This window comes from Stenella coeruleoalba (genome assembly GCF_951394435.1).
Source record: "Stenella coeruleoalba genome assembly, chromosome: 1".
Lineage (NCBI taxonomy): Eukaryota > Metazoa > Chordata > Mammalia > Artiodactyla > Delphinidae > Stenella > Stenella coeruleoalba.
Window position 1 is genome coordinate 71,263,255 of NC_137169.1, and position 27,184 is coordinate 71,290,438.

Here is a 27,184-nt window from a genome sequence, read left to right on the forward strand (position 1 = left end):
ATTTTCATCATTATCTATATGTTGTGTGAACCTTTAAAATAATTGTCACCTGTCAAATTCACTAACATTTTTTGGTGAATTTCAGATGGTATGAAAAATTATAAAGTTAATCTTGTTTGTATTATCAACATGGTGGCTTGAGAAGTCACAGAATCCCTTTCTGTTCATGGCCATTACTAAAAGCATGGGCTCTGGAATCTGAGAACCCTGCATGCGTTAGAATCTAACTCACAGTAATCCTTGAGACCCTGAATTACTTACTATTTAATGCCTTAGTTTCATGCTCTGTAAATGGGTATTGTTACAGTTAACTACTCCATTGTTTTTTGTTGTGTTGATAGTTGTTGATGATGCTGGTGATCATAAAAAGGGTGATCCATAAAAAGCAGTTTGGACAGTATCTAAACGTTGTAATTGCTATGTAAATGTTAGCTACTACAATATTTACTTTTTATTTTTTCTTCATATTTGTTTTATATGGATATATATATCTATATATATATATAGATATATATATCCATATCCAGTTGGAAACACAGGATTTAAATAAAGGAAGGTTCATAAACGTCTGTCTTTGTGAGAAACACTAATGAACCCCAGTGGTACCTAGAAAATAATTAATTGACAGAATTTAAACATTTTTTTCTTTTTTTGAGGATATAACAATTTTATTGATTATTAAGTATTTATCTGTTTCTTAATGCTCACTCTTTGTTTTCACTGCCAAAGGCAATAGATATTACAGAGGAAAACGCATTGTAATTTATATTGTTTTAAACAGATACTAGTTGTTCAACTTGGCAATTTGGTTTGATAGCAGTTATTGGAATTATGTATCATGTACCAATCTAGGCATTAGAATTATAACTAACTATCATCAGAGTCTAGCAGGGAAGATATATATTAAAAATGAATATCCACAGCACCATGTGGTAATAACAAGCAATTTTTAAATTTTATACATAAGTATAAAGTTCAGTGGAAACAAGTGAGAGAACAAGAATTTAGTAAAAAGAACACAGGATTTAAGGCAATAATATTATAGCATTAAATAAAGCAACATTCACCATTAAGAACTCATTCAGTTCTATGCAATGAAAGTATAAGTACCATGATCTGTTCTTCAGAAAATTCTGTATTGGAAATCTACTACATTAGTAAAGTGTGCTGATCTTTCTATTTTTTTTTCCTTTTCTTTTTCCATACTTTACCTTTTTGGATGATTAATATTAAGGCTTTAAAAATCCTTTCTCTGAATTATCAAAACAGCAAGACTTCTGCAATTTCTCAAATATCTTTCAAAAGCAGAGGAAAATTCATTTAGAACCATAACTATAATCCTGCAAACTGTCAACAACAAAAATTAAGGAGCTCAAGTTAAAAACCACAGTGCTTCAGAATCAATTCTATATTTTTGACAAATACTACAACTTGTGAATTTTGGCTCCAAGTCAGTCTTATAATAACATTTTCTCATATTTGTAATTCTCTAATAATATGATTTACAAGGTATTATAATTGCAAATCATCTCTGGCTTTAAAATATGCAGTGCTCCAAAATTTTATATGATGTCACTTGTTTGAATTTTCACACAGCTTTTTGCCACAGAAATGTGTCTGCTTCTGAAACCCTAAAACATATTTTCATTTAAAACAACTATAATACTAGTTTAAGCGGAATTATTTGTATAAGCAGTACAGTATCAGCAAATGGAAGAAAGCAGTAACATATGTAAAAGTTTATTTATGAACTTGGGAAAAGGTTGAAAGGTTGGCCCCTTTACTGTTTTTCATGATATTGCCCAGCTCCGTTTCTGTATTCCTTCTTCATTGATAGTGCGCTTCTCTTTTTGTAATCTCGTAAGACCATAAATCTTCTTAGTGAAAACCTACCAAAGTTGGCGTTTGCCTCAATCCCCTGAAGATTTCTGTGTTCTAAGCTGTGTCTTTTTCTTCTCTCTCCATCCCAATTACATTTTTAGTTTTCTCAGTAGAACTGAGAACTCAGCCAAGTTTGAGAATTGCTGATTTTCTAAATCATACCAAGGTACAACCCACTAACTAATCCTTTCGCAGGATTGTTTGCATTTTAGAAAGAAGATGCATGTTTATCCAGGAGACTGTTTATTTTATTGTATTAGTGAGAGACATTGTGCAATAGTTAAAGAGAACAGGTTTTAGCATTGGACTGACCTGGACAGAACCTAGCTCTTCAACTTAGAAGCTTGTGTCTTGGAACAGTTTACTTCTGAATGTCATTTTTTTTTTTTCCAGTAAAAAGGGATATAAGGGATGACTCGTGTGATGCAGAGTAATTAAAAGAATAGAGATACGAAAAAATACTGAAATTAATGCTAGTCTTTTATAAAAGAAACGCTATAGATGGCAACAAGTTAGAGAACTGAAATAAAAAATTGGGTCAGTGTAGAAGTTTTTGATACGGTAGGTAACCCATAGGTAGCACAGCAGCACACAGAGATGTGCTTCTCCCACACATAGTTGTTGTTGGCTGTTCTTGGCTTTCTCTGCTTTTACCTTTGTTCTATGCTCTGTTACTACTTTAGAGGACCCCTGCTTGAGAACCATGATTAAAACCTAAAATTCTAATTTCTTATTCTATTTGGAATCTTTTTTTATAGCACTCATGAACATTGGTTATCTACATGCCGCCTAATGCACCATACTTAAGTTCATATGGCACTTTCTATTAAGTGCTTTTCTGTACATTATCTCATTTTAGAGTCACACAGGTAGGAAAAAATAATAACATCATAGATGTTTCATCTCCATTTTGTAAATGACAAAACTGAATCTCAGAAATTTTGCCCCTTTTGGGGGTTTCAGCTTTTTGGACTGGATTGGAGCAGTGCTGGCTCCTTTGAATGCCCATCTGCTGAATCCTTTCATTTATGTCAGTTTTCAGTAAAGAGTCTACAAATTGAAATAAGTTATTGTGCCATAAGTATGATACTGTCATAGTGTCTTAGTTATTTTGGGAGACGCTAAGACAAATGTATTTTTAAGATAATTCTATTAACAGCAGTTAATATGTCTACATTAAATGGGTAAGGCCAGTGTCCTGTAAAGCAGAGCTTTGATTTCATTCGTAAATGAAAACCGATCTTTTTTTAATTGTTGCATTCTGTATTTGTATATCTTGTCACTCTTTATAAATCCATTGATCAAATGCGTTATTTTTCTTTGGGTTTACTCAAAAAGGGCCACTTAATTTCTGATTGTGACTAGGTTATACAGAAAATATTTTATTAAAGTAATTTAAAATTGTCTTATAAAGATGAATAATCCAGCTAAAGATATATATTAAAAATTTAATAATACATTAGTGATTCATAGTAAAGATCCAGAGAATTATTGAATAAATGTATGAATGATGGCTTGAAAAACATACTTTGTATGACATCTCTTGGATATAGACATGACTCATATTACTTGAAAATGCCTTATTAAAATAATATACTTCATAAATGAGTTAATTTTTTTTTTTCTTTTTTAAGGTTTCAGCAGAGCAGCTTTACCATTTGGGTTAGTTCGTAGAGAATTATCCTGTGAAGGTTATTCTATAGATCTACGATGTCCCGGCAGTGATGTCATCATGATTGAGAGCGCTAACTATGGTCGGACAGACGACAAGATTTGTGATGCTGACCCATTTCAGATGGAGAATACAGACTGCTACCTCCCAGATGCCTTCAAAATTATGACTCAAAGGTAAATGTTCACGTGTTATTATCCCATTTTAGTTACTACATCCAAATTCGTAAAAGTATTATCATAACTCCAGACTGGATAGATACAGTGCATATCTCAGCCTATTCATTAAAGTGAGTTAGGGTTTTACCTACTAATGTTGACTTCTACTTTATAATATTTCAACAACACTTAAATCTCTATATCATTTTTATATAGATTGACATATCAGAAGGAATACGTATTACAGGTTTTTTTATACATCATAGAATAAAAGTAATTGAAATGTAATCTTGAAATGTAATATAGATTGACATATCAGAAGGAATACGTATTACAGGTTTTTTTATACATCATAGAATAAAAGTAATTGAAATGTAATCTTGTTTAAGCCTTCAAAATTTTGAAATATTTTATAATTCAAGAATGTTTTAAATGTCTGGGTCTTTGGCAATAATTGTTCCTTAATTTTTTTAAATTAGTAAACTTTATTTTTTCAGCAAAAATGAGCAGAATGTACACAGAATTATCATACTCTATCTCCACACGTGTAAGACTTCCCTAACCATTGACATCCTGACATCCCCTACCATGGTGGTACATTCGTTATAGTAGATGACCTCACATTGACACATTATTATCCCCCGAAGTTCTCAGTTTGCGTTAGGGTTTACTCTTGTTGTTGTACATTCTGTGGGTTTTGACAGATTTATAATGACACTTATTCACCATTGTAATATCATACAGAAGAGTTTCACTGACCTAAAAATCCTTTGTGTTCCACCTACTCATTCCTCCCTCCATCTAACCCCTGGCAACCACTGATTTTTTTATTTTCTTACAGTTTTGCCTCTTCTGGAATGTCACACAGTTGTAATCCTACAGAATGTAACCTTTTCATATTGCTTTCTTTCACTTAGTAAATGTCTTTTCATGGCTTAATAGCTCATTTCTTTTTAGTGTTAAATAATATTCCATAGTCTGGATGTACCACAGTTTATCCATTCACCTACTGAAGGATTTCTTGATTGCTTCCAAATTTTGGCAATTATGAATAAAGCTGCTGTGAACATCTGTTCAGGTTTTTGTGTGAACATAAGTTTTCAGTTCATTTGGGCAACTACCAAGGAGCGTGATTTGTTGGATCATATGGTAAGAGTGTGTTTAGTTTTGTAAGAAACTGCCAAACTGTCTTCCAAAGTGACTGTTTTGCATTTTGCATTCCCACTGGCAATGAATGAGAGTTACTGTTGCTCCACACCTTACCAGCATTTAGTATTGTCAGTGTTTTACATTTTGGGTAGTCTAATAGGTGTATAGTGATATCTCATTGTTTTAATTTACAATTCCCCAATGACATATCATGTTGAACACCTCTTAATATACTTACTTGCCATTTCTGTATCTTTATTGATGAGGTGTCTGTTCTGGTCTTTTGCCCCCTTTTGTAATTGGGTTGTTTTCTTATTGTTTAGCTTTAAGAGTTTTTTATTTTTATTTTTTTTACCACACTGCATGGCTTGCAGGATCCCAGTTCCCTGACCAGGGATCGAACCTGTGCTCCCTGCAGTGGAAGCGCGTAATCCCAACCACCGGACTGCCAGGGAATTTCCTTTAAGAGTTTTTTAAAATATATTTTGGATAACAATCCTTTATCAGATATGTCTTTTGCAAATATTTCCTCTCAATCTGTGGCTTGTCTTCTATTGATCTTCAGTTTTAGAAAAACAAACAAAATAAAAACAACAGATTAAGAAAGTTAAAACATATAGCGCTCATTCTTGTTTTCTTCATATATAGATAATAGGAAGGAAGGGAGGAAGTGGGGTGAAGGAAGGAAGGAAGGAAGGAAGATAGAAAGTTATTTGGATAATATACCAATTTTGGTTAATTTTGTGTTTTAAAAATGTGTTGGAAGGTGTGTGTTATAAACTATAAAATATGTGAATGATATCTCTTAACTGGACAGTTGTGTTTCTATAAGTAAATAGAATACAAAAAACTGCTGACAATGGGTATGGACTTTCCTCTGCATTAACACAGAGCACCTAATTCTTGGCATCTTTTTTTTTTTTTATCGTAAATTTTGGTACTCTTGGCACCTTAATTAGAGTTTTCTTATATGTAAGGTATTAAAATTGTGTTCGTTATGATTGAAAGTAATATCCAGCAATCCCAGTTATTTGGAACATAGAGACTCTCTGAAGGAACACAAGTTTCACAGAGTTATACAATGTTGATTTTGTATTTTGTTTATTGGGAAAACCCTTTATCTTTCTATTCAAAGCTTACTCCCTCTCCTCTTGCCTCTTTTCCCCCACTGAAAACAGTCCTCTGTCCAGTTTTGTAGCTTGTATGCTAGTCTACCTTAAAGTAGAGCAGGAAATTTTCTAGACTGAGGTCTGATCAGTGTAGGCACAGTGAAATCATCTAAAGGTGATAAGAGCGATTAAGGAAATAATGGAAAAACTGTTTTTTAAAAATCCAGTCTATAAGAGTATGGGTACAAATTGCTGTAAAATCTCTAATTTCAAACAGAATAGGTATTAGCATATTTTTATTGATAGATTATAGTAAGTTTTTTGTTAATGTTGATACTGATCAAGATATTTTTAATAAACAAGAGGACATATATAATACTTTTGAAAGATTTCCATCAAAATGCTTTTATTTAGTTTTTAAAGGGTAGTTATTAAAAAATTAAGGTAAACTCTTATTTGCACAAATGGCACTGGATAAAGTTTTTTTGTGTTTTTTGGTTTTGTTTTGTATTTTGTTTTTTTTAAAAAAACAAAAGTCCTTTATGGACTATGTAGGATTTGAAATCTGGCTTGTGAAACAAACTACATAGGATAATATACCTTCTTTAGAAGAATGGATTCTGTGCTCCAATAAAATTGTAATAGAACAATTTGCCCATAGTATTTAAAAAATTGAGAACTGCCTATAGCAGGCAGACAATAAAGGTAATCCCTGATAATTGACCATTTATTCATTCTTAATATGTTGATCCGACTGTTCAGTGGTAGTGATATCACATGAGCATCTAGAACTAAGCCAGAGAGAAATAGGAAGTGAAAAATGATTATGTACAATTACCTGTTTTTATTAGACTGACAGGCAAAAAAGCAGTGGGAGTTAGTACAAAGAGAATTTGAAAAGAGCTGGCCCTGAGGAATTGTGCTTTTTAGGTAACTTACTTTTGTTTGTCGGGTTATACGTTTAAATACATGGTTAAATATCTAGCACAACACATAAGCCTTATCATACTTGTTAATATAAATGTAATTGCATAGTATAGGAAATGTACAAGATAAGATGGCAAGTTATTTTCATTGTTTCATTATGTTATAAAAGCAGGGCTACATTTTTGATAATACATTTTAAAGGAACTAGAGTTTGGGGTATTTAAATTCTGTGAAAGCATACTGTAATTTCCTTGCTATCAAAATCTCTGAACAATTTACTGTGTGTTAGGGAAAATAAGGGGTTAGTTCCAAAACTGCCTGTAGAAACTCCATTTTTATATTGTTGTATTATACTAGTGGCTTATTATTATTTAATCAACACAATGACAATTTAAACATGAACACTTTATTGACAAGGAAGACGATGTTAAGATGACTTAAAAGTGAGTTTCATAGTGGTAATTTATAAGTACTCCATTCTGTGTATGTCAGATTATAAACACTAAAGGAAGTCCACCATATTTGACTATTACATAGTTTGAAATAGCTGTAAGGAAATTAGATAGACAATATTTTTGCAGCTGAATTATTACAGAATAACTATTGAATGTGTAGAATACTTGTCCCTGTTTTTTAAATTTAAAGATACTCTTTCAGTATTTACAAATAAAGTAAGAGTTATTTTCACCAAACTCCTAATAATTTGACAAATTTTTCTATTTATAATCATCAGAAAAATGTATTAATAATGTAGAAAATCAGACTTCTTTTCTTTAATGTAGGAGATTTCTCTTTGGAAAAATTAAATAAAAGCACTAGATATTTTTCTATTAAATTTGAAACTCCCTGTTTTCTACATATAATAATGGATATAGGCACAGAAATTTCAATACCATAAAATATGTTTATATTATAATTCAAGGCTTTTCTACCCCCGCCCCACTGTCATCACTTCATCAGTTGAGAGTCAAGTAAATAAACACACTTGTAATTCTTGACTTGGTGATAGTAAAAGTATCAATAATTGTTATTTATTCTCTATTTTCTATTTCCTGCTCACTTAAAGGTATGAAACCAAGACTCTATTACTAACTGATTCTACTTGTCTTTTAAGTACACTGAATGGCTCATCCTAAAAAGTGATAAATGAAACTCCTTCCTAAAATGATACGTGTTTTAATACTCTATAAAATGATCACCATTAGAGATAATTTTTTTAGCACTCTTTGAAGATAATTGTAGTGGGGTAACTTAAACATGAAACAGTTTCAACACTTTGAATTCATTAAAGCAAAGAAAAAAAAACACCTCTTATTACTACTCTGAAGTATTTGATGAATAAGTAAATTAGAATTTTGCTAACAATACTGTTTCTTTGTAGCATTGGGTACAATCTAGTTAAAGTGATGTGCTAAATTGTACCTGAGATCCTCTTCTGGTATTGCTTATAACTGTCCCTTTGTTCATTTATTCACTCTAAGAACTTGCCAGTTCTCATCAAGGTGGTTTGGTGCCTTAGATTATGCTTCGTAATTGTCCTTAGGTTTTTCTCTTTTTATTAGCACTCCAGCCAAGAGATCTGAAAGTAAGAAAGTATGTAAATGTTTACTGGGTTTTAAAAAAATATTAAATGTAAGGTTAACGGGCGTAGGTAGGTCCAGTTTTTCAGTCTTAACTCATACTATCAGATGTACATCAGTGTACCTCTGTCAGTGCAAAGAGGTTCTAAAAGTAATATGTGCTGCTCTCAAGAAGATGATAAGAATACATGCCTCAGTTTTTTCCCTGCAGTAGGAAAGGTATATTTTGTGTAATTGATTCAAAGATAGGCCCTTTTTTTGTGTGTTGCAATTGCCCAAGGAAAGTAAAATAGTGTCCTAGACTTAGGGAACTAGCCTGATTCCTTCAAAGATTTTAGCCAAGTTTTTTAGCCCACTTATGGATACCAACTGGCTAGAACCTCATAGCACAGCTACAGTAGGTTACTTGTTAAATAAAATACAGTATATTTTTGGTTGTTAAACTACCGATTTAAGTTCCTTTAAGTTATTTGGGAAACATGGTGGAATATAAATAAATAGTTCAGCAAACAGTTGTTTTTACAGATCTGGCACTCACAAGAGTGTCGAAAGAAGAACATACAGATGAAGCAAACATAAACATATACTTGGTAGTTACAGGTGAACAGATAATATTACCTACAGAAGTTATGTGGTTTGAGCATGTGAAAAGCTCTAGAGAACACCTGCATTTAAGGGGCAGAGGTAAAGTTACCATCAAGGAAATCAGAACAAGAACAGGAGGGTAGTGTCTCATAAGCCAACAGTAAAGTACAGAAGAGATTCACTTTTTTCTCACTGCTGCTGAAGATTTTTATTCTATTTAGCTCAAATAAAAGAACGCATTAGGATTTTTCAGGAGAGGAGAGTTTCAGGATAGAAGTTACGAAAATAGCATTCAGCCTTGCATAGGCCATATGAATTAGATACCACCCTAGTCACAGTCATCCAGGCAAGGAATAAATACATAGTCTAGATTTATGAAGTAGGAGTACAATTCAGAGATTTTTTTTAACTTAAGGGGGAAAAAATCTAGCTTCTAGAACATGGGAACAATTTAATTAAATTAAGCTAAGTAAGAGCCAAAACTTATTTCAGAGCCTAGATCTTGTCCACAAAGGTTGGGATGACGGACATAAGCACAGAGTAGGGACCAGATTAATCTATTCCCATCCTATACCCCATTCAATAACTTCTCTATCCTTGAATTTTCCTTTTCTAAACCTATCAGTGTCCCAACTTATTATCTTCAAGTATAATAATTACATTTTATTTAACAATGTTAACCCAACAGCAATTCAAGTGGTGATAATTTCTTGTGTGCCTGAGGATTTGAAGAAATGTGTTATTTTATACATATGTGCATTACTTTTTTCTGTTCCGTCGTTCTTTACATTACAGTAGGTTATAGAGTGAGACTGGAAAAATGAGTGCATTGGCTTCTTCACCTCCCTTCTTGCTACGAAGCAAGGCACATAACTCTCATAAGGACTCTTTATGGGCAGGAAAAACCATAGGCCATTGCTTCTATTTTAAGAGAGTTATTGTATAACAGATTTTTGGAACTGCCGAGGAATTTAGGACTCATCATAGTATAGCTCTCTCTCGTTTCACTTGGAGAATCAACTGTCATTGCAGTCAAAACACTTCATCCACATTGCAGCATGTATATTCTCCTCACTTATTTTTAAAATATCTTTGAGAAGGAATGGCAACACGATATCCTTCTTTTTACTTTGTGAACCTTTAAGAAGGTACTTTATTTGCCACAGAGGCTGAAACCTCAAATCCTCTATACCTGAAACCTCATTAATTAATATCCTAGTTGCATGAAAATTGATTCTTAAATAATATTTAATAATTATTCTTAAAAAATTCTGTTATCTAGTTTTGTATATGTACTTCTGTTATTTTCAAGTATACTGATAGATACTAAGTGTGTGTAAAATATTTAAAGAAAGGAGATACTTAAATACATGCACACATCCACACAAAACCTTCATGTGACAACTGATGCATGTTCGAAGATTCTCAGAATTTAACCAAGAAAATCCATTAAAATGTAGTCACAGTTCTGCCCAGTGTTCTCTGACAAACTTCATGATTACAGATTTCTGTGTGGGCATACTCTCCTTGACATACAACCCTTTCAACTTTTATATTGATGATTCAGTCTTCATAAAGAAACTTTGTATCCTAGTCAGAGCTATATAAAAGAGGTTTTTTTTTGGGGGGGGGGTACGCGGGCCTCTCACTGTTGTGGCCTCTCCCGTTGCAGAGCACAGGCTCCAGATGCGTAGGCTCAGCGGCCATGGCTCACGGGCCTAGCAGCTCCGCGGCATGTGGGATCTTCCCGGACCGGGGCACGAACCCGTGTCCCCTGCATCGGCAGGCGGACTCTCAACCACTGTGCCGCCAAGGAAGCCCAAAAGAAGTTTTACTTAGTTATTTTTTTGTTCCCTGACCTCTTTATAGGTATCAATAAACTTAAAACTTATCTTTCTAAGATATTCACATCCCTTCCTTATTAATCACATTTTTTAGAGGGAAAAGTTAGCTAAATCTGTTCCATCATCTAATTTGATGTCTTGTAATGTTTTAGGGGTTTACATATTTTATTCTTGTGTTATTATCAATAGTTGCCAGTCAAGGGGTACCCTTCTCTTGCCTAGTATTTATTCAGTGTACCTATTCATTCTCATAGGGTCTAAGCCTGCCATTTCTGAGAAACTGCAGCCTTACCTTTATGCTGTTTATCCCAAGTGCTTTTATCTATCTGTGGTGTCAGGTTTATCAACCATTTGTCCATTAAGAAAACATGCATCTGGGCAAAAATAAATAACTCAGATGCTGCTAACTCATCATCTCTGAGATGTATTTAGGTTATTTCCTGTTGGGTGATGGATTTGCACTAATTCTTTCACTCTTGGCTGAGTTGTTTTAAGACAGCTAACTGGAATTACAAGCACCTCTCTTTGGCCAAGGATTGGGAGGTTACTAGCACAAACTCTTGAACCTTAGTACAGTAATAAATAACAATTAAAGTTCTAATTGGTGTATCTAATTGAGCACATACTTTGCATGTCACCTACTGATAGGCGTTTAAACCAAAGCACGCATTATAGAAAGGAAAGACTATTGGCAGTAATAAACACGAACCATATTAAACATTCACATTTAGTGTGTAAGAAAGACTAATAAATTATAAAATGGCTTAGAAGGCAAATCATCTTAATATCCCTTATGACCCTCCTTTTCAAATGTGGAAGAAAGAAACAGTCACGTCAGAGATTCTGCCTTACAGGGTCCTCTGTTTCTCCTTTTAAGATGAAAATTAGTAAAATAATTCTGCTGGATAATGAACACTGAGAGTACAAGTGTGACCTGCTGGTTTTACTGGTGCTTAATATGTGGGTTTTACCTTTGTGTACTGGTGGTCAAGGAAGCCAGAACCATTTTCCCTAAGGACACTATATTTCCTAAGGATTATTCAGTGAAATTAAGAGCCTTAAACAATACCATGAAAGTTTGAATTTGATTTTATTTTTGGACAGCTACTGTCAGATGAGAGATAGGGACTATAGTTTTTAAAAGTAAAGACATATCTCATTTAAACTCTGGTGTTTTTATGATTAGAAGTGGTTTTTATTTTTGAAACTAAAGAGAGGAGAATAAATAAAAGTGAATATGAATATCCATTTGAATTTTAATGTTATAATAATCTTCATAGTCTCAGTTATCACTTATGCCAGCTTTCTCATTTGAGAGGTGAGTGTTATGGATGAGATGACAGTGGTATTTCAGTAGTACCTGTATTGTCATATACCTTGCAGATTTTTACTCTCTTAGAACATTCTCTGCTACACACTAAACATGAGTTTCTATTTACAAAGTAAATTTAAACAAATCAATTTATTAAGTGACAGAAACCAGGTCTAATTCAGCATTATATTACTACAGTGTATTGGACAATCAAATGTTAAATAACTAGATGAAAGCACGCTAAATCTGTTTACATAAGACTATTTTCAAATACTCATTTGAGTACTTTGTTTTGTACCTAAGTATGATTTCTTTTTAGTGTGTATCTGCTTTCTGAAGTCAATACTACTAGCGTCAGTATATAAATCATACTTACAAGCATCCTTTTAAAAAGAGTTATACTTGGAACAAATAAATATAGTTGTTTAATCACAGTTGTAGAGAATAGAAATAGAATTTTATTTTAGAGTTTCAAATCAAGACATTGCCACTATCTTTCCTTTGGATATGGCTTTTTCTTCTGTTTTCTCCTCTTACGAAAAACTCATAGATAAATGCTACTGAACTGTAGTATAAAGCATATTTTCTACCAGTATAAAAAATTAAAACAAATTATGAATTGTAAGTTCACCTAAGAATTTGGAATTATTTATCTTATGCAGTTCATATAGGCATTTTTATTACCAGGAAATAAATTTATGTATTCATTGAAGCTTTGGAATAATTCCACTGTCTGAAAATATGCTGTTTATTATTTTATTATGTCATAAATAATAGCAAAATATAATTTTGAGTAAAGTTGAGAATTTTCCATTCTCATTATCCTTTTTATTTTACTGAGATTTCTAATTAAGTAAAAAAAAGTTGCCTATATGTTATTTGGTGGAGAAAATATTTTTGTCAGTTTACTATAAATCCTTGTTTTATTTTCTTACTAGCAGTTTAGCTGCTTGACTTTGCCACATCAAAAACGGGATAGAAATTGTGAGTCGGTATCATTCATAATATACTCTATTGACTAATTTTATTAAATGAAGAGAGAAAAAGATTTGATATCAATTGTTTAAAAACAGCTTAAACTGTCATTTATTATGGCCCTATTAATTTTTCCATATATTATATAATGAGATTGCACACCTATACTATATTAACAACAACAGCAATAACAGAAAACACCAGTATGGATATCTACTTTGTATATTGCCTAAGAAAAATTATTGTGAGTAATTAGATTTCTGATAGCATTTTACTAATATTTATGTCTTGCAGATTTTAGAGACTTATTCTTTTTACTTACTATTTTCTTTAAATGTCTTATAGCAATTTAGTTACAGTTTTTAGTGCTGTTTGCTATTCCACAATTAGGATGAGAGCTAACATCTCTCAGATGGTTCTAGGAAAAGTCTAGTTTTGAAGAAATATAAAGAAGTGAGCAACTCTGTAATCTTAATATTTATTTCATATAAACCAATCAGGTGTATCATGTAGCTAATATGTGTTGCAGTTCTCCCAATATTTCTTCGCTTGTCATATGCAACCAATAAAGACGTGGTTTTAGAATCCCCCACGGCCTTGAAGATAATGTCTGAAATGAGAGTCATTCTGTATAAGTTGTCAATCTCAAGACAATTTTCTGTTTTTCAGACTATAGGTCTGTCATTTTTAATGAATTCAACTGTAATTTGTGAAAAAGGTACTGTTTCTAAAGGTGGGTTTATCCTGAAGCTAGTAATGAATCTTTAATGTCAGAGCCTTTTGCTTGAACAGGCCTCTTCCAAGGCATTCTCAGGGCCCCTAGCAGGGTCATGTTTTTGTAAAATTTGCTGAAGTATGATATTTAAACACAATCTTTTAAGGTTTTGATTTCATTCTCTGACTTCTCTGTTACAATTCCTCTCATTTATGGCTGCTTAGGGGTAGCTAAGAGCATTTGGGGATTCTGTTAAGTGGAGGTTCAGTTGGTGATAAATTCAGTTTGAGTTTAGTGGGGGTATTTTTATGTGGTTTGTAGACACTCATGTACAGTTTAGTTATTGTTAGCTATTCTGGTGAAGAACTGGCCTCTAGAAGTACTCCTATTACTCATTATACTGCCCTACTGATTGTGACGTAAATATGCAAGGCCGGATGTCATATTACAGTTTAAAAGTGTTCCATGGCACCTGAGATATGTGGTCAGTGGTGGAGAAATAATGTTTGGAATATGTGGAACCAGAAGCTAGGCTGGAAAATTCTTTCAGTCATTAAAGGGTTCTTATAGATAACTAATCAGAACAGAAGTTCTCTCCTGTATGTTCTTGGTGGATTATATACAGTAGTACACAGAGAACATATCCAAAAGTAGTACTTACAATTGTAAATGCCCCATACTGTTCTCCCCTTTTAATGAGTATCATATCAAATAGAATGTATCAGAATACCTGCGTTTGTGGAGCACAGGCTGTAGCACTTCAATGCACATGAGCACCTGTGACATTGTGCTAAAGTATGTGACATGCCTAAAGTATCCAAACCATCAATAATGAAAAATAAATTTTGATCAGCTGTTTAGGAGGAAAAGCAAAATTATAGAAAGTGACACTATGAAATTGTGAAGAGACAATCCTAAGATATATGGTGAAAAAATTATTAAGGAAAGAATTGTAAAGGAATGGGAGGCAATTAAATTATTAAAATGTTTTTTAGTTTTCTGGGTTTTGTAACTTGTGATACTTTTAGGCTTTCTGAAAATTTGTGTTGTTTGCTGTGTTTTCCTTTTTTTTTTCCTAAATAAGTATTCACTTTGGTACCTCATTTTCTACTTGTAATTCTTTTCTATTTTTTCCTTAAATTGGTACCCCTAAGTATTATAAGCTGTAGACCTTACAAAACTTGAATCCACCCCTGCTATTTTTATTTATAATGTGTTAGTTTCTTGAAATTTAGAAACTAACTAAACTAACTAATTCTTGAAAGTTAGTTTCTTGAAATTGGCACAGTGTTCCACAGTCTTAGGTTGATATGTACATTTTAGGATATTTCTTTGTATCTTTTAAATTTTATCTCATTTTGTCTCCTTTATCTTTAATCTCCAAAAATTTAGGGTTTCAGAGAAGAAAGAGTGAAAAATTAAAAAATCAATTTATTAATTTATTTAATTAAATAGATAACAAAATATTTATTCATTCAGTAAAAGAGCTAAGATAGAAAAACCCATTTTCACAGTTTATGTTAAATAAATGCTTGGTTTAAAACCTTACTATTATAATATAGACTAAACTAAGGGAGTTTTTAAACTACATGATTTTTAAACAAACTTTCAAGAAACTATACTAATGAGCTTTACTTTTATACTTTCTTCTCACTCTCCCAATTCCCCAGTTTGGGAAGTTTCCTTCACCCTCACCTGCCACTCCTATTAAAACCTTTATGTGGGGCTTCCCTGGTGGCGCAGTGGTTGAGAGTCCGCCTGCCGATGCAGGGGATACGGGTTTGTGCCCTGGTCCGGGAAGATCCCACATGCCGCGGAGCGGCTGGGCCCAGTGAGCCGTGGCCACTGAGCCTGCGCGTCCGGAGCCTGTGCTCCGCAATGGGAGAGGCCACAACAGTGAGAGGCCCGCGTACCACAAAAAAAAAAAAAAACCTTTCTGTGGAGAAAAATATTATTTTTAAATTACTGTGTGATGATTTCATAGTAATCATTAATGATTAGTAAGTAATGATTTCAGTAAATTTCTATAACATTTATAATCAAAAAGTCTCAGTAAGTCAAAACCTTTTTTTATTATTACTCTTAGAACTTTCTAAAACAATACAGCAATAGGAGGAAAGAGAATGAATGCTGAATTTTCTAGGACATTTTAAAATTTAGTAATTTTATTCCATACATTAAATTATCTTATGACGCAGTCCTAAGATGTTCTCATTGTTCATTCATGGAATTCTGTATATATAATTTAAAAGACTGTTTATAAGTAACTTTTGAAATCTAACTGTGAGTTATCATGTGAATGAGACTATACCTTTTAAAAATGTATATAAACAGGTATGTTGGATTGAGATAGATAATGGTCATTACAGGTATATTATCTGATACATTGATTTAGAACCTTTATATGTGCATTGCCATTTATTTCAACCCTTGACAAGTAGACCTTTATTAAGCTGTGATGATCACTGAATATGAAATGTAACCAAGATTATTTTTTATTCAAACATAATTTAAATATTCATCAAAGAGAAGTTATGCTTGAGACTGACAGAGACTATTAACATCAAAAAATATAATTAACTGCATTGGGTCTCATGAAGCAGAGTTAGCCAAATAGCCGAGAGGTCTAATTGCTCTAGAATTTGAGAAGCAATGGTTTTATTTTATGCTGTAGCTGTGAAATTAATAGTAATGTGGTTTCCTATGTGGGCCAATTAAAAGCTGCCTGTTAAGGTTCATTGCTGTATAGGAAACCCACTGAATATCCCTTAGTAAACAGTATTGACATGTCAGTATGTACAAGAAGATAAAATACAATAAAAACCGTGAAAATGAGAAGTGGTATTAAAAGACCTGTTTTTGAAAACAGTCCATTAAACTCTTTACACCATTACAGTGTTGCAGTGGATGTTGTGGTATGCCCTCCAGATTCCCCCTTCAGATCAGGCCCGTTTTCCCCCCCTGCCAAGGGAGTTGCCAGTAGATGGGCTCACAGTGAGTCCCTGCCCAGGAACTGCCATGGGCTGAAGGGATCTTAAATCCTTCTGCCCAGAGGCATCCCTCATTGAACGCCAGAGTACAAAGGCTTGGCCTTCTCATCTTTTGCTTCATTTTGAGACATCTCTGAAGGGTTCTGCCAGCCTCAGAGCTCCCTCCCTGAGGAGTTTGCTGGGCCTTTCTCACTCTACCCAATCCTGCTTTACTCATGGCAACACTGATAGTTCTAAGAGCGTTATAAGCCTCTCAGAGCTCCTGGCTCAAATTCTGCTTCCAGTGTTACCCAACCTAAGGAAGGTACTGATATAAAAACAAGTCCTGTCAGTGGTATTGGTTACATACATTATAGGAATCTGTCAATCAAAAACTAAAATGGTTTTAAAGCAAATTTTAAAAATGCCCAATTCAGGTCTAAAACATGGCATTTTACGTTGTAACGTTTATCTTTGTCATGTGGTCCTTTTTCTTTAATCAAGGTAATAGGTGGACCTTTGTGATGCTCTTCTGCTTTTTAGTTGAATACAAAAAGAAAGCATTCTTGATTGAACCCAAAAGATTTTGCCTTGCCCAGGCTGTAGAGATTTAAAAGTGGGCAGACATTCTAATGGCATTTTGACATTAATGAGGTTGCTGAAATGGAAAAGTTGAAGGGTCAAAGATAAGAGCGGTAGCAAGATCTTAACAGTGTTTCTTTTTCATAATAATGACATCAAATATACTTAAGAAATGACTGTCATTTCTAACATAAAATATGTAATGTTATGTGTGAGTGTACTACTTTAAGTATTAGACTACTTTTTGTAAATAAAAATAGTGCTAAAATTAGCTATAAAATGTGCAACTTCAGATATGGTTTATTAAATTAGGATAATCTCATTTTTTTAGCTGTAATTTTTGTAAGGCATTAAAAATCTTAAAATAGCATAATAGATTTTAATATGTGTAGTATAATTAGGTATACATTGTGTCGTTAATCTGCAGTGATAAAGATGTTTTCCTGGTCATTCATTCTTTAATATGCTTACCCGGTTTATATCTGTGGCTTAAGATTACATGTTAGTTTTCAGAAGAGCAGTGTTGCTGCTTCACAGCACACAGAGCTGTACTCCCAAGGCTGTACGTGGTGTTAGTGGTATTTAAAGCTCTTGAGTCTAACATTTTATAGCTCACGATGAACTGAGCTTTTCAGACAAGTTACTGATTTGAAGCTAATTCAAGCTGGGAGTATTACGTGGACTGGAAGCCTTCTACCTTCAACTGTTAGAAACTTTTACAAACCACGTAAATCAGAGAAGTTTTACTTTGGTTTATATCCCGGTTATGGAACTGTGCTTGACTCCTGAAAATTATATCTTTATCTTTCATTCATTGATTTATGCCTCCAGATAATTACTGAGTTGTATGGTGGGCAAGCTAATGTGTCAAACACTCTAAAGATATTTGTGAACAACTGGTAAGAATATATATTTTTAAGTGTATGGACTGGTGTTTATGAAGTTAATACATTTTAGAATAAAGCACAGTGTTATACACGTGGTTCAAAGATTCTTAAAACAGACACCTCTCCAAGATATTATAATCTGGTGAAGAAGATGAAAAATATATATAGAAATAACTATGATACCAAATCTCTCAGATAGCACAGTAAATTTCTAAAAACTGATAGAGAAGGGAAAGCGATAAGCAATGGCATGAGGTGGGAAAATTATACTATTTGTTGAGGGAGTACTAAGTAACTGTTAAAGGATTTATTTAACTTCTGTCCTCACTCCTTTAAACTTTCCTTACCGTGTCCCATCTCATTAACTTTCTTCTTCCTTTTGGGTATTCTGAATTCTTTTCTTGCACTTAGACCTCGGAGGAAAGGATTTTCAAAGATTGTGTTCTTTATATTTCTCAAAATTATGGAATAGTTCTATAAGATACTATATTTTAAAAATTGTTTTTAACTCTGTAATGTCAATATAGAAGATAACACTAGGGTTTTAAGCCCTTCATACTGACTCTGAAAACAAGGAGTTCACTCTTTTCATAGCAGAGAACAGTAATACATAAGTTCACATCCATTTGTTTATTTTCTTCTGCTTAGATATTGTTTGGATGTGGTATAATTAGTGTATCACAATGCTTTCAAAGTTGTAGGTATTCCAAAACTAGGATATAGCAGCAGATAATGTCTTGTAGCACTGTTTCTAGTGCCAGGCCCACAGAGGGATATAAAATTATCATTTCCTTCCTTCCTTCCATCCTTTCTTCCTTTCTGTCATTTATGTATCATTTATCTATCTGATTTTAGATAATTTCTTGCCTTTGTGACTGAGATGTAGCAGAGGACACTTCCCTTGATCTGTGCTTTTTAAAAAAGGAGCACTTTTGGTAGTACGCTGTAGACTGGATGCTTACGAGTAGGTATTCAGTTATCGAGAATGCCATCAGCAATGCCTTGTTGTTTTCTTATCAGCTTCTTCCTGCTGTCAGCTTGGCACTTGTTTCAATAGAAAAGGATTTGCATCAAATGTAATACCTTATTATATACAGCTAACATGGGGTTTTTAATTTTGTAAACACATGAGACACCTGCAGTGATAGTCAGTTTGATAAAAGGGTTAGATTATGAATATTTTGTCACGATTAAAGATTAGTTCTGATTTATCAGAAGTAAGCCAGTGAAATTTGCCATATATTTATCATCAGGTGAGACTCCAGAGTGTATGAACCACAGAATATCCACCTCTTGGTTATTTATATTCAGATGATGGGTATTAAGGATTATTTTTAGCCTTCCACACCTGTTCTATTGCTAAGAGTATCCCAAGAGTCTGTGGTTCCAGTCTTTTGCCTTTATTGTTTCTCATCTCTTGTCTTACAGACCAGTTAGGCAAACATCTGTACAAAATTTCTGCAGTTTTTATTAAGGGAAACAACAGTGGTATGTATCAACAGGACATTTTGAGTTGTTCCTTCAATTAAAAAACCCTCAATAAAATATAGAAGAATGAGAATTCCAATTTAGGAAGTATTTATTGAATGAGCACTTCTTGCCCTAAATAGGACTAGGCATTCCAAGGAATTTAAAAGAAGCCTAACAACATCTAACTGGAGAGGTAAGACTAGGGTCCTAGAAACAACTAAAGGCATTCATGGTATGAGACCTGTTACGATGAAGTGCCTAGCACTCTTCGGGGTGTTTGGAAAAGAATATAAACAAAAACGCAAGGAGTTTACAGCTTAATTTTAACAAGGAAAATACTTGGTGAGTTAAATAACAATTTTATGCAAAATATAGAAGAGAGCCACAAAGCAGAATATGATTAATTTCTTCTTTCTTAATTAAGAAGAAATCGTTCAAGAAATTATTGACAGTAATTTCCGTGGGAATTCAGTTCAGATACATCTTTTTAAGTTAGAAAGAACAACATAAGGAAAACACAGATAGATAGTGGTTTTTATGAGGCACAGTTAATATCAGATAATTAATAAAAAAAGATTCATGACTTGCAGAATAATTGCATAGCATTTTGTTTTCCAAATGAGAGTTTTCACTTCGTTGACCATTAACTCTATGTATTTCCCTCTCCTCCAACATTAATTTATACTATTAAGTTCATACTGTTCATAGTATGAATACTACTAAGATATTGCTCACTTGATCATACTATTAAGATACTGCTCACTTGTCCTTTCACATCCCCTTTTACACAAAGCATTCCTATATACTTGTTTATAAACTATGTCACATATTTTACTACCAAAATATTTACAAGTTACATGAGGAAAATAAATTACTGTAAAACAAAAGTAATAATAATAAAAGTGCACTTAACTGAAAAACAAGTTTGATGAGGAAATAATAGTACTAAAAGTCATGAAAGATTTCATACTGAAATAATTCATTTTGGGTAAAGAGTAGCCGTGCTTTCTTGCCTCTTGGTTAAAAAACCCAAGCACTTATAGAACGTTGTCATTTTAATAAAAACTGAAAAAAATTCCTGAATTAAATAAGTACTTTAACAAAAAGTTGTACTTTGTCTTAACTTTTGCATAGATGGTAAATTTTTAAAAGCTACATCACCAAAAGTCAAGATTTTATGTCTATGCTTTCATTTTGATTACATAGGAAGTTCTGTGAACATTCATTGCTGTGCTATAATCAAAGTGAGGTCTGTGAAAGAGGAAATTATATTAGCTGTCAATTAGACTAGAGATGCATTTCTTTTATAGGCAGAGATTTATAATACTGACTAAATGACATCCCATGAAACATCTTGGGAGGCAGAAAAAAAATATTTATGGCATAATTTTCCTGTTTGTCAAAATCACATCTAAACCAAGGGAGTTATCTTTAAGGTGAATTTAAAATAGCAACAACAAAAATCTAGTTTACTCAGTTTTGCACTGTAAAACTCCTTTTAGTTGCAGGTTCTTTTACATTATTTCAAACTCTAATCTTCTAAGCGGGTAATTAATGGACCAGAAAAGCCATTTGTGGGAAAGAAGAGCCATAAGGGTGAACATATTTCTTCACAGAATGACCTTTAAGAAGTAAATAATCACAAAAGGAAAAGATTTGGGATGACCAATCTAAATCTGAGGATAATTAGAAGGAATAGAGTATGAAAATCAAAATGCTTGGCATGTACAATTCTCATATCATAACAAGACTAATTAAATATTTAGAAACCAAAAATCCCCTCACAATTTGAAGAAAAATAACCCACGACAAAAGGGTCTGTAACTTTGCCAATAATTAGCAAGGGTTATAGGAAGGAAAAGCGTCACAGATTGGCTCCAAGGCTCTGAAAGGTCATGTCTTATTATGGTGTGTCTTTTATATGGTCTGGTAACAAGTTTCTTGCTAATTTAATCTAACTAGGGCATCCCATAGCGATATCCCATTTCCCTTGTTAAAAATGTGATAGTTTCTGCAAGTGCAAACTGTAGTAGGTTAACATTTTTAAAAATAATTGCTCCTAATTGATACAGGTCATAATAATATTTTAAATTATTAAAAGCAAAGGTCTTGAAAATTTGGACTCGGAAGCAATATTTTTGAAGTATTTCAAAATTTTATAGCTTTTATCCCCACTTGAATTATCTTGTTCCTTTCATTAAGTAGTTAGACCTGATGACCCTGTGAATGAAATTTAGTCTCAGTGGCATGCTTTGTAAATAAATATTTCTTATTTTGCTAATAAAAGCAAGTGCATTTATGTTGAATGTGCATTTCTGCAAACAAGAGATTTTGTACTGGATTAATAAGGCTGAGTGAGTCCAGCCTAATTTGCATTAAACTGACCCCAAGGTCCGGTAAAAACTGCAAGGAATTTCAAAGGTTTCTAAAACATAGAAGTTTGTTTTTAGAAAATCAGCATTGTCGTTTCAAAATCCTAATTTTAGTAATTAATGTGGAATTTTTGAGAATTTTTTTGAGTTTCTAAGATGCCAATTTAACTATAAATATTAAAGTATGCATACTTTGTGGTTTTAATTCCTGACACAAAATGATTACGGAAGGTATCACTTTCATGTTATTCCTGTTTTCAACATACTGAAAACTAGAATGACAACAACCTTCTGCATATGAGCCTACACAGGGTTTTATTTCAAACTTTTGTTGATTTGCTGTAGGTTAGCTGATACTTATTTTTTTGGCTTTCTATTTGTTACATACTATACACTTTTTCAGTCAAATAGGTTTTTATGTTTATATATCAATAGTCCAGACATATTTTGTATTCTTGCTTATAGTTATTTAAATAATAAATTGGCTTTTTCTATACTCTTTTCAAATACAGTTGTAAAAATTTAATTACAGTTGCAATTTTTAAAAAATTAGGACTATATTTCAAATTTTTGAAAACACCAGTATATAGGAAACTGAATGGAATAAACTTAATATTATTTATTTTTTTCCAAATTATGTATCCATGCGTGTATCAGTACTCAAGTGTATTTTCCTAGAGATTTCGGGTAGCAACTTCAGTTCAATAATTCAACTTTGTTTCAAGGATTTTAAAACACTTTAAATAATACAATATTATAATGCTTAGAGTATAATATCCTAACATGCCTAAAGAATTAAATACTATATGATGAATAGAAATCTTCTACAATACACAAATTATTAAATAAATTATGAGAACATAGCTATGTGACAAATGGGAACATTACTTTAGAACACCTCTTTTTTACCACATTAATTACACATCATTTAGCTTCCTGATGTTATGTTTACCTAGCAATTAGTTAGGCTTACAAATCATCATTGATAAATATTTTAAAAATGCAGGACCCACTTTCCTTAGCTCTACAGAATGGAAGTTTAGATAATAAAAGGGGATTTCATTACACAGTTTTAAAAAAGGTTTGATTTAACATTCAACTCAGTTTCCCTCTTTCATCTGTGAAGATGATTGTAACGTTGTATCTTGGAGCATAACTTCTTTTTATCCCTCCGGTTTATTTGGTTACTTTGTTTGAGCAAATTTACTTAGGAACTTAACTATTCATGTTTTAAGATAATCTACTGTGTGTATAAAAATTTATTGTAAATTTGGACTAAAAAAAACAGGGGTTCTAGTACCTAGCGTACTGCATTCATTCCTTGGTCATTTGGAATTGTTAGTGCATGAAAAAGTTATTTGGAAGCTAAAGGGTACTTTTTCCTCCACCCCTTAAATAGATCTGTCTCCTTAGTGTTGTATTATTGGCTTTCATGATACAAAACTGCTTCCAAATTGACAGAATTCTCTGAGAATCAGGTACAGCTGATTGAAGCAGAATTGGACGTCTGATACTTATTTTCTAATAACTGTGTTTATTTACAAGCAGCAGTAATCAGGTTAACCATTCATCATTATTTCATTCATTCAAAAACAACTACTGAATTCCTGTTATGTGCCAGGCATATAGTCACCTCTAATAAAAATGTATAGGTTGACAGTGACCTTTTTTCTTTATTTTCCTTTTCTTTCTTGCCCTCTGTGGTAAATTTTAAAAATTTGTGTACTTGAAGAGAATAAAATTTACTCATTGACATATGATTTTTTTTTTGGTAATTGAGGCTCAAGAATGAATATCATTTCTAGACCATTAGTTAGAGAATGGGTTTATAACATCAACTGTAGATGTTCTATTCAGTTAGAAGATATAGTTCCCCATGTGGATGTGGTTTTAAACTTCCACAGTACCCCTGTGAATGTTCTGTTTATATTTGACATTTTGGAAAGGGATATCATTACATGTTTCCCTAGTACCTTGAAAGCATTTATTTCATCTCCAAAAAGTAAGCAGTTTTAACTAAGACAGAAGGTAGCTCAGGAAAGAAACAGACCTGTTATTGCTAGTATTTTATAATTAAATTTTAAAAATAACAGATGCCACTAAGAGACTGAAATTATTGATGCAGTCTTCACTGAACAGACATTCTCAATAAAGAATTGGACTAATTGTAGAGGATGACTCCAAATTTCAGCAAACATTAATTTTTAGTTTCTGTCATGATATACTAGGCTTTTCTGTTGAATGCTGGAGTATTTGTTCAAGTTGGTAGATTTTGCATTTTTAATCTTCCTTAGAACTGTGGTGAATAATGGCCCCTGGCAGGAGATAATGAAATTTTCTTAATTTATATTTTCAAGCAGAAGCTTCAATTGAAAATGGCATCCTATGGCCTGGAGACATAGCTCTAGTGCAAGTTTCAGGGGAGATGCAATAATAATGCAGTGCCACCGAGATGAGGAAAGATGGGACAGTGAAGAAGTAATTTAAGGAAGAAGAAAGAATGTACCAAAGCTTTATTGTAGCATATCTAATGATCTGTTGAAGATTCCCAATGGTTTTTGGAGCATGACTGGAGAAACTAATGTTATCTTGCCAAAACAGAAGCCCCTGCTTAATCAGCAGAACAAGACTATTGATTAGAACACCTCTCAAAATAGATTACACATGGAATCTCATCTCCATACTTTGCACTTGGTGAAGTGTAATAATGAGCGTAAGATAATCAAAACAAGAGTAAGGGGCTTCCCTGGTGGCGCAGTGGTTGGGAGTCTGCCTGTCGATGCAGGGGACACGGGTTCGTGCCCCGGTCTGGGAGGATCCCACGTGCTGCGGAGCGGCTGGGCCCAAGAGCCATGGCCGCTGAGCCTGCGCGTCCGGAGCCTGTGCTCCGCAACGGGAGAGGCCACGACAGTGAGAGGCCTGCATTAAAAAACAAAACAAAACAAAACAAACAAACAAAAAAAAACAAGAGTAAAAGCAATTTGTTGGGCATTGTACAATTCAAAATTAGAGTTGGAAAGGAAACAAATTTGCATGAATACTTCAGCCTGTTTTTAAAGCTGTACATAGTAAATCATATGGGAAATACAGGGAATACTCTGGAAGAACAAAAGATGTTCTGCCCCTTTAAGATTTGCAAATCTATGTCCATCTCATATAAAGGAGTAATGCTCTTATTACTGATATTTTTGTTGTTGTTGGTAATTCATATTTGTTAAGGGATTGTGCAAAGAGTTTGCCTGCATTATCTTATTTAACCTTAACGACAAACTTCTAAAGAGGGTATTATGGTTTACAGATGAGAAAGCTAAGGTTGAAAGGTTTAATATGTTGCTTACGGACTCACAGTTAAGTAAGCAGCAGGGCTGGAACTAAAACCCCAATTCTTTTTTATTCTGAAGCCTCTGCTTTTAAACACTCATCTCCCCAGTTAGCAAATAATTTTGCTTCTGAACAGAGTCAAACGATATGCTATGCTGGTGATATTCATACAGCTTATTCTCAGCTTATAATAATGTGTGCATTGTTCCTTCTTTCATTTACAGTTTTAAAAGATTAAGGAAAAGCAGCATATTAATAGTTTGTTTGCATTATTAATATTTCATTAGTGATGAAGCACTACTGTCCCCTAAATAAAAAGATGTTTCTTCAAATTCTGCTGTTTAATCTCTGCATGATAATTTATACATAATTTCCATATACTAGTATGTAAATTAATGGTAATATACATTTGTAAAATGCATTTTTATCAATTACACATTTTTCTTGGCAATATTTAGATTAGAAAATTAGAGGAAGAAATATTTAATATGATAGAAAGTTGCAACCTAAAATAATGTATAGAAATAACATAGGTGATTTTTTTAATAGTGCTTTTAAACCAACGATGTAAAATAATGTTTAGCTTTTTATCTACACATGTCAACTTGGAAATTTTTGGAAATGTGGTTAGAATATTAAAAATGACCATACGCTTAGATCTGAGACTGAGTGCGTATGTAGTTTTACATTAACTTAGTAGGTGGTATTAAATCATACATTATATCCCAGAAATTGCTTAGAAGTAAATTTTTGCAAGGGCTGCCTTTATGTCCCTTGAGTTCTTTCTGAAAACAATTGTATAGTATGTTTTCCTATAGTTGAGCCACTTTATTAAAATGTATTTTAATAAATAAGTCAAAGGTTGACTATAGAAAAATTTGCAGTGATTATAGTGGATCTTGTTTTGGTTTGTTATTTTTAATGATACCTTCCTTCTAGGGAACACAGTATATTTTTACAGATTGCCAAAATTTTATTTCCAGATTTGTTTAGTGTTAGATATTTTCATTAGCTAGGAAAAGATTATACTTTCCTTCTGTTGTTGAAAATGGGCTTACATGTGATGTATACATGTACTTAGAAATTGTACTTATTTAGGTTAGGAATTTATAAATAACTAGCCTGCTGGCTCAACACTAGAGCAACTAAAACCCTTGATTCTTATGATTAAAATTAGCAAGAGAAGATATGTTAACATTGTAAGCTGTGTTATGTACTTGCTGCATAAATCATAGTCATCACTAAATGCTTTTCTATTTCACTTGTATTTTATTAAGGTTTATAGAGTAAAAGCATGTGTTCGCATATATAATTTATTCTTTACTAAAGTACCTAAACCTGTCTCTAACCCAGTGGTCCTCATAAATCAGAATCATCAGCAGAGCTAGTTAAAACACAGATTGCTGGGTACTAGCCTCCAGAGTTTCTGAGGCTGTTGGTCTTGGGTGGGACCTGAGAATGAATTTCTAACAAGTTCCCAGTTGGTGCTGGGGCTGCTGGCCTGAGGAACACATTTTGAGAACCCATGCTTTAACTATCCTCACTCATCTGTGCAGCCTTACAAACACCAAATAAAATAAAATCAATTATTTAAAAGTTGAAGTGTTTCTTTATAATGAACAGTAATTGCATTTCCTTCAAGTCATAATTAAAGGTCCACCTATTTAAAAAACCCT

At 33.0% G+C, this 27,184-nt stretch overlaps 1 protein-coding gene across 11 annotated transcripts in view; it reads left to right on the top strand.

Annotated features, from left to right (window-relative positions):
• The window catches only part of ADGRL2 (adhesion G protein-coupled receptor L2), a 211,896-nt gene that overhangs the window by 127,560 nt on the left and 57,152 nt on the right, over positions 1-27,184 (top strand). For all 11 annotated transcript variants that reach the window (XM_079943889.1, XM_079943891.1, XM_079943892.1 and 8 more), the window contains exon 3: positions 3,516-3,729. In XM_079943889.1, the coding sequence (XP_079800015.1) occupies positions 3,516-3,729 (214 nt within the window). The remainder of the gene's footprint in view (positions 1-3,515; positions 3,730-27,184) is intronic.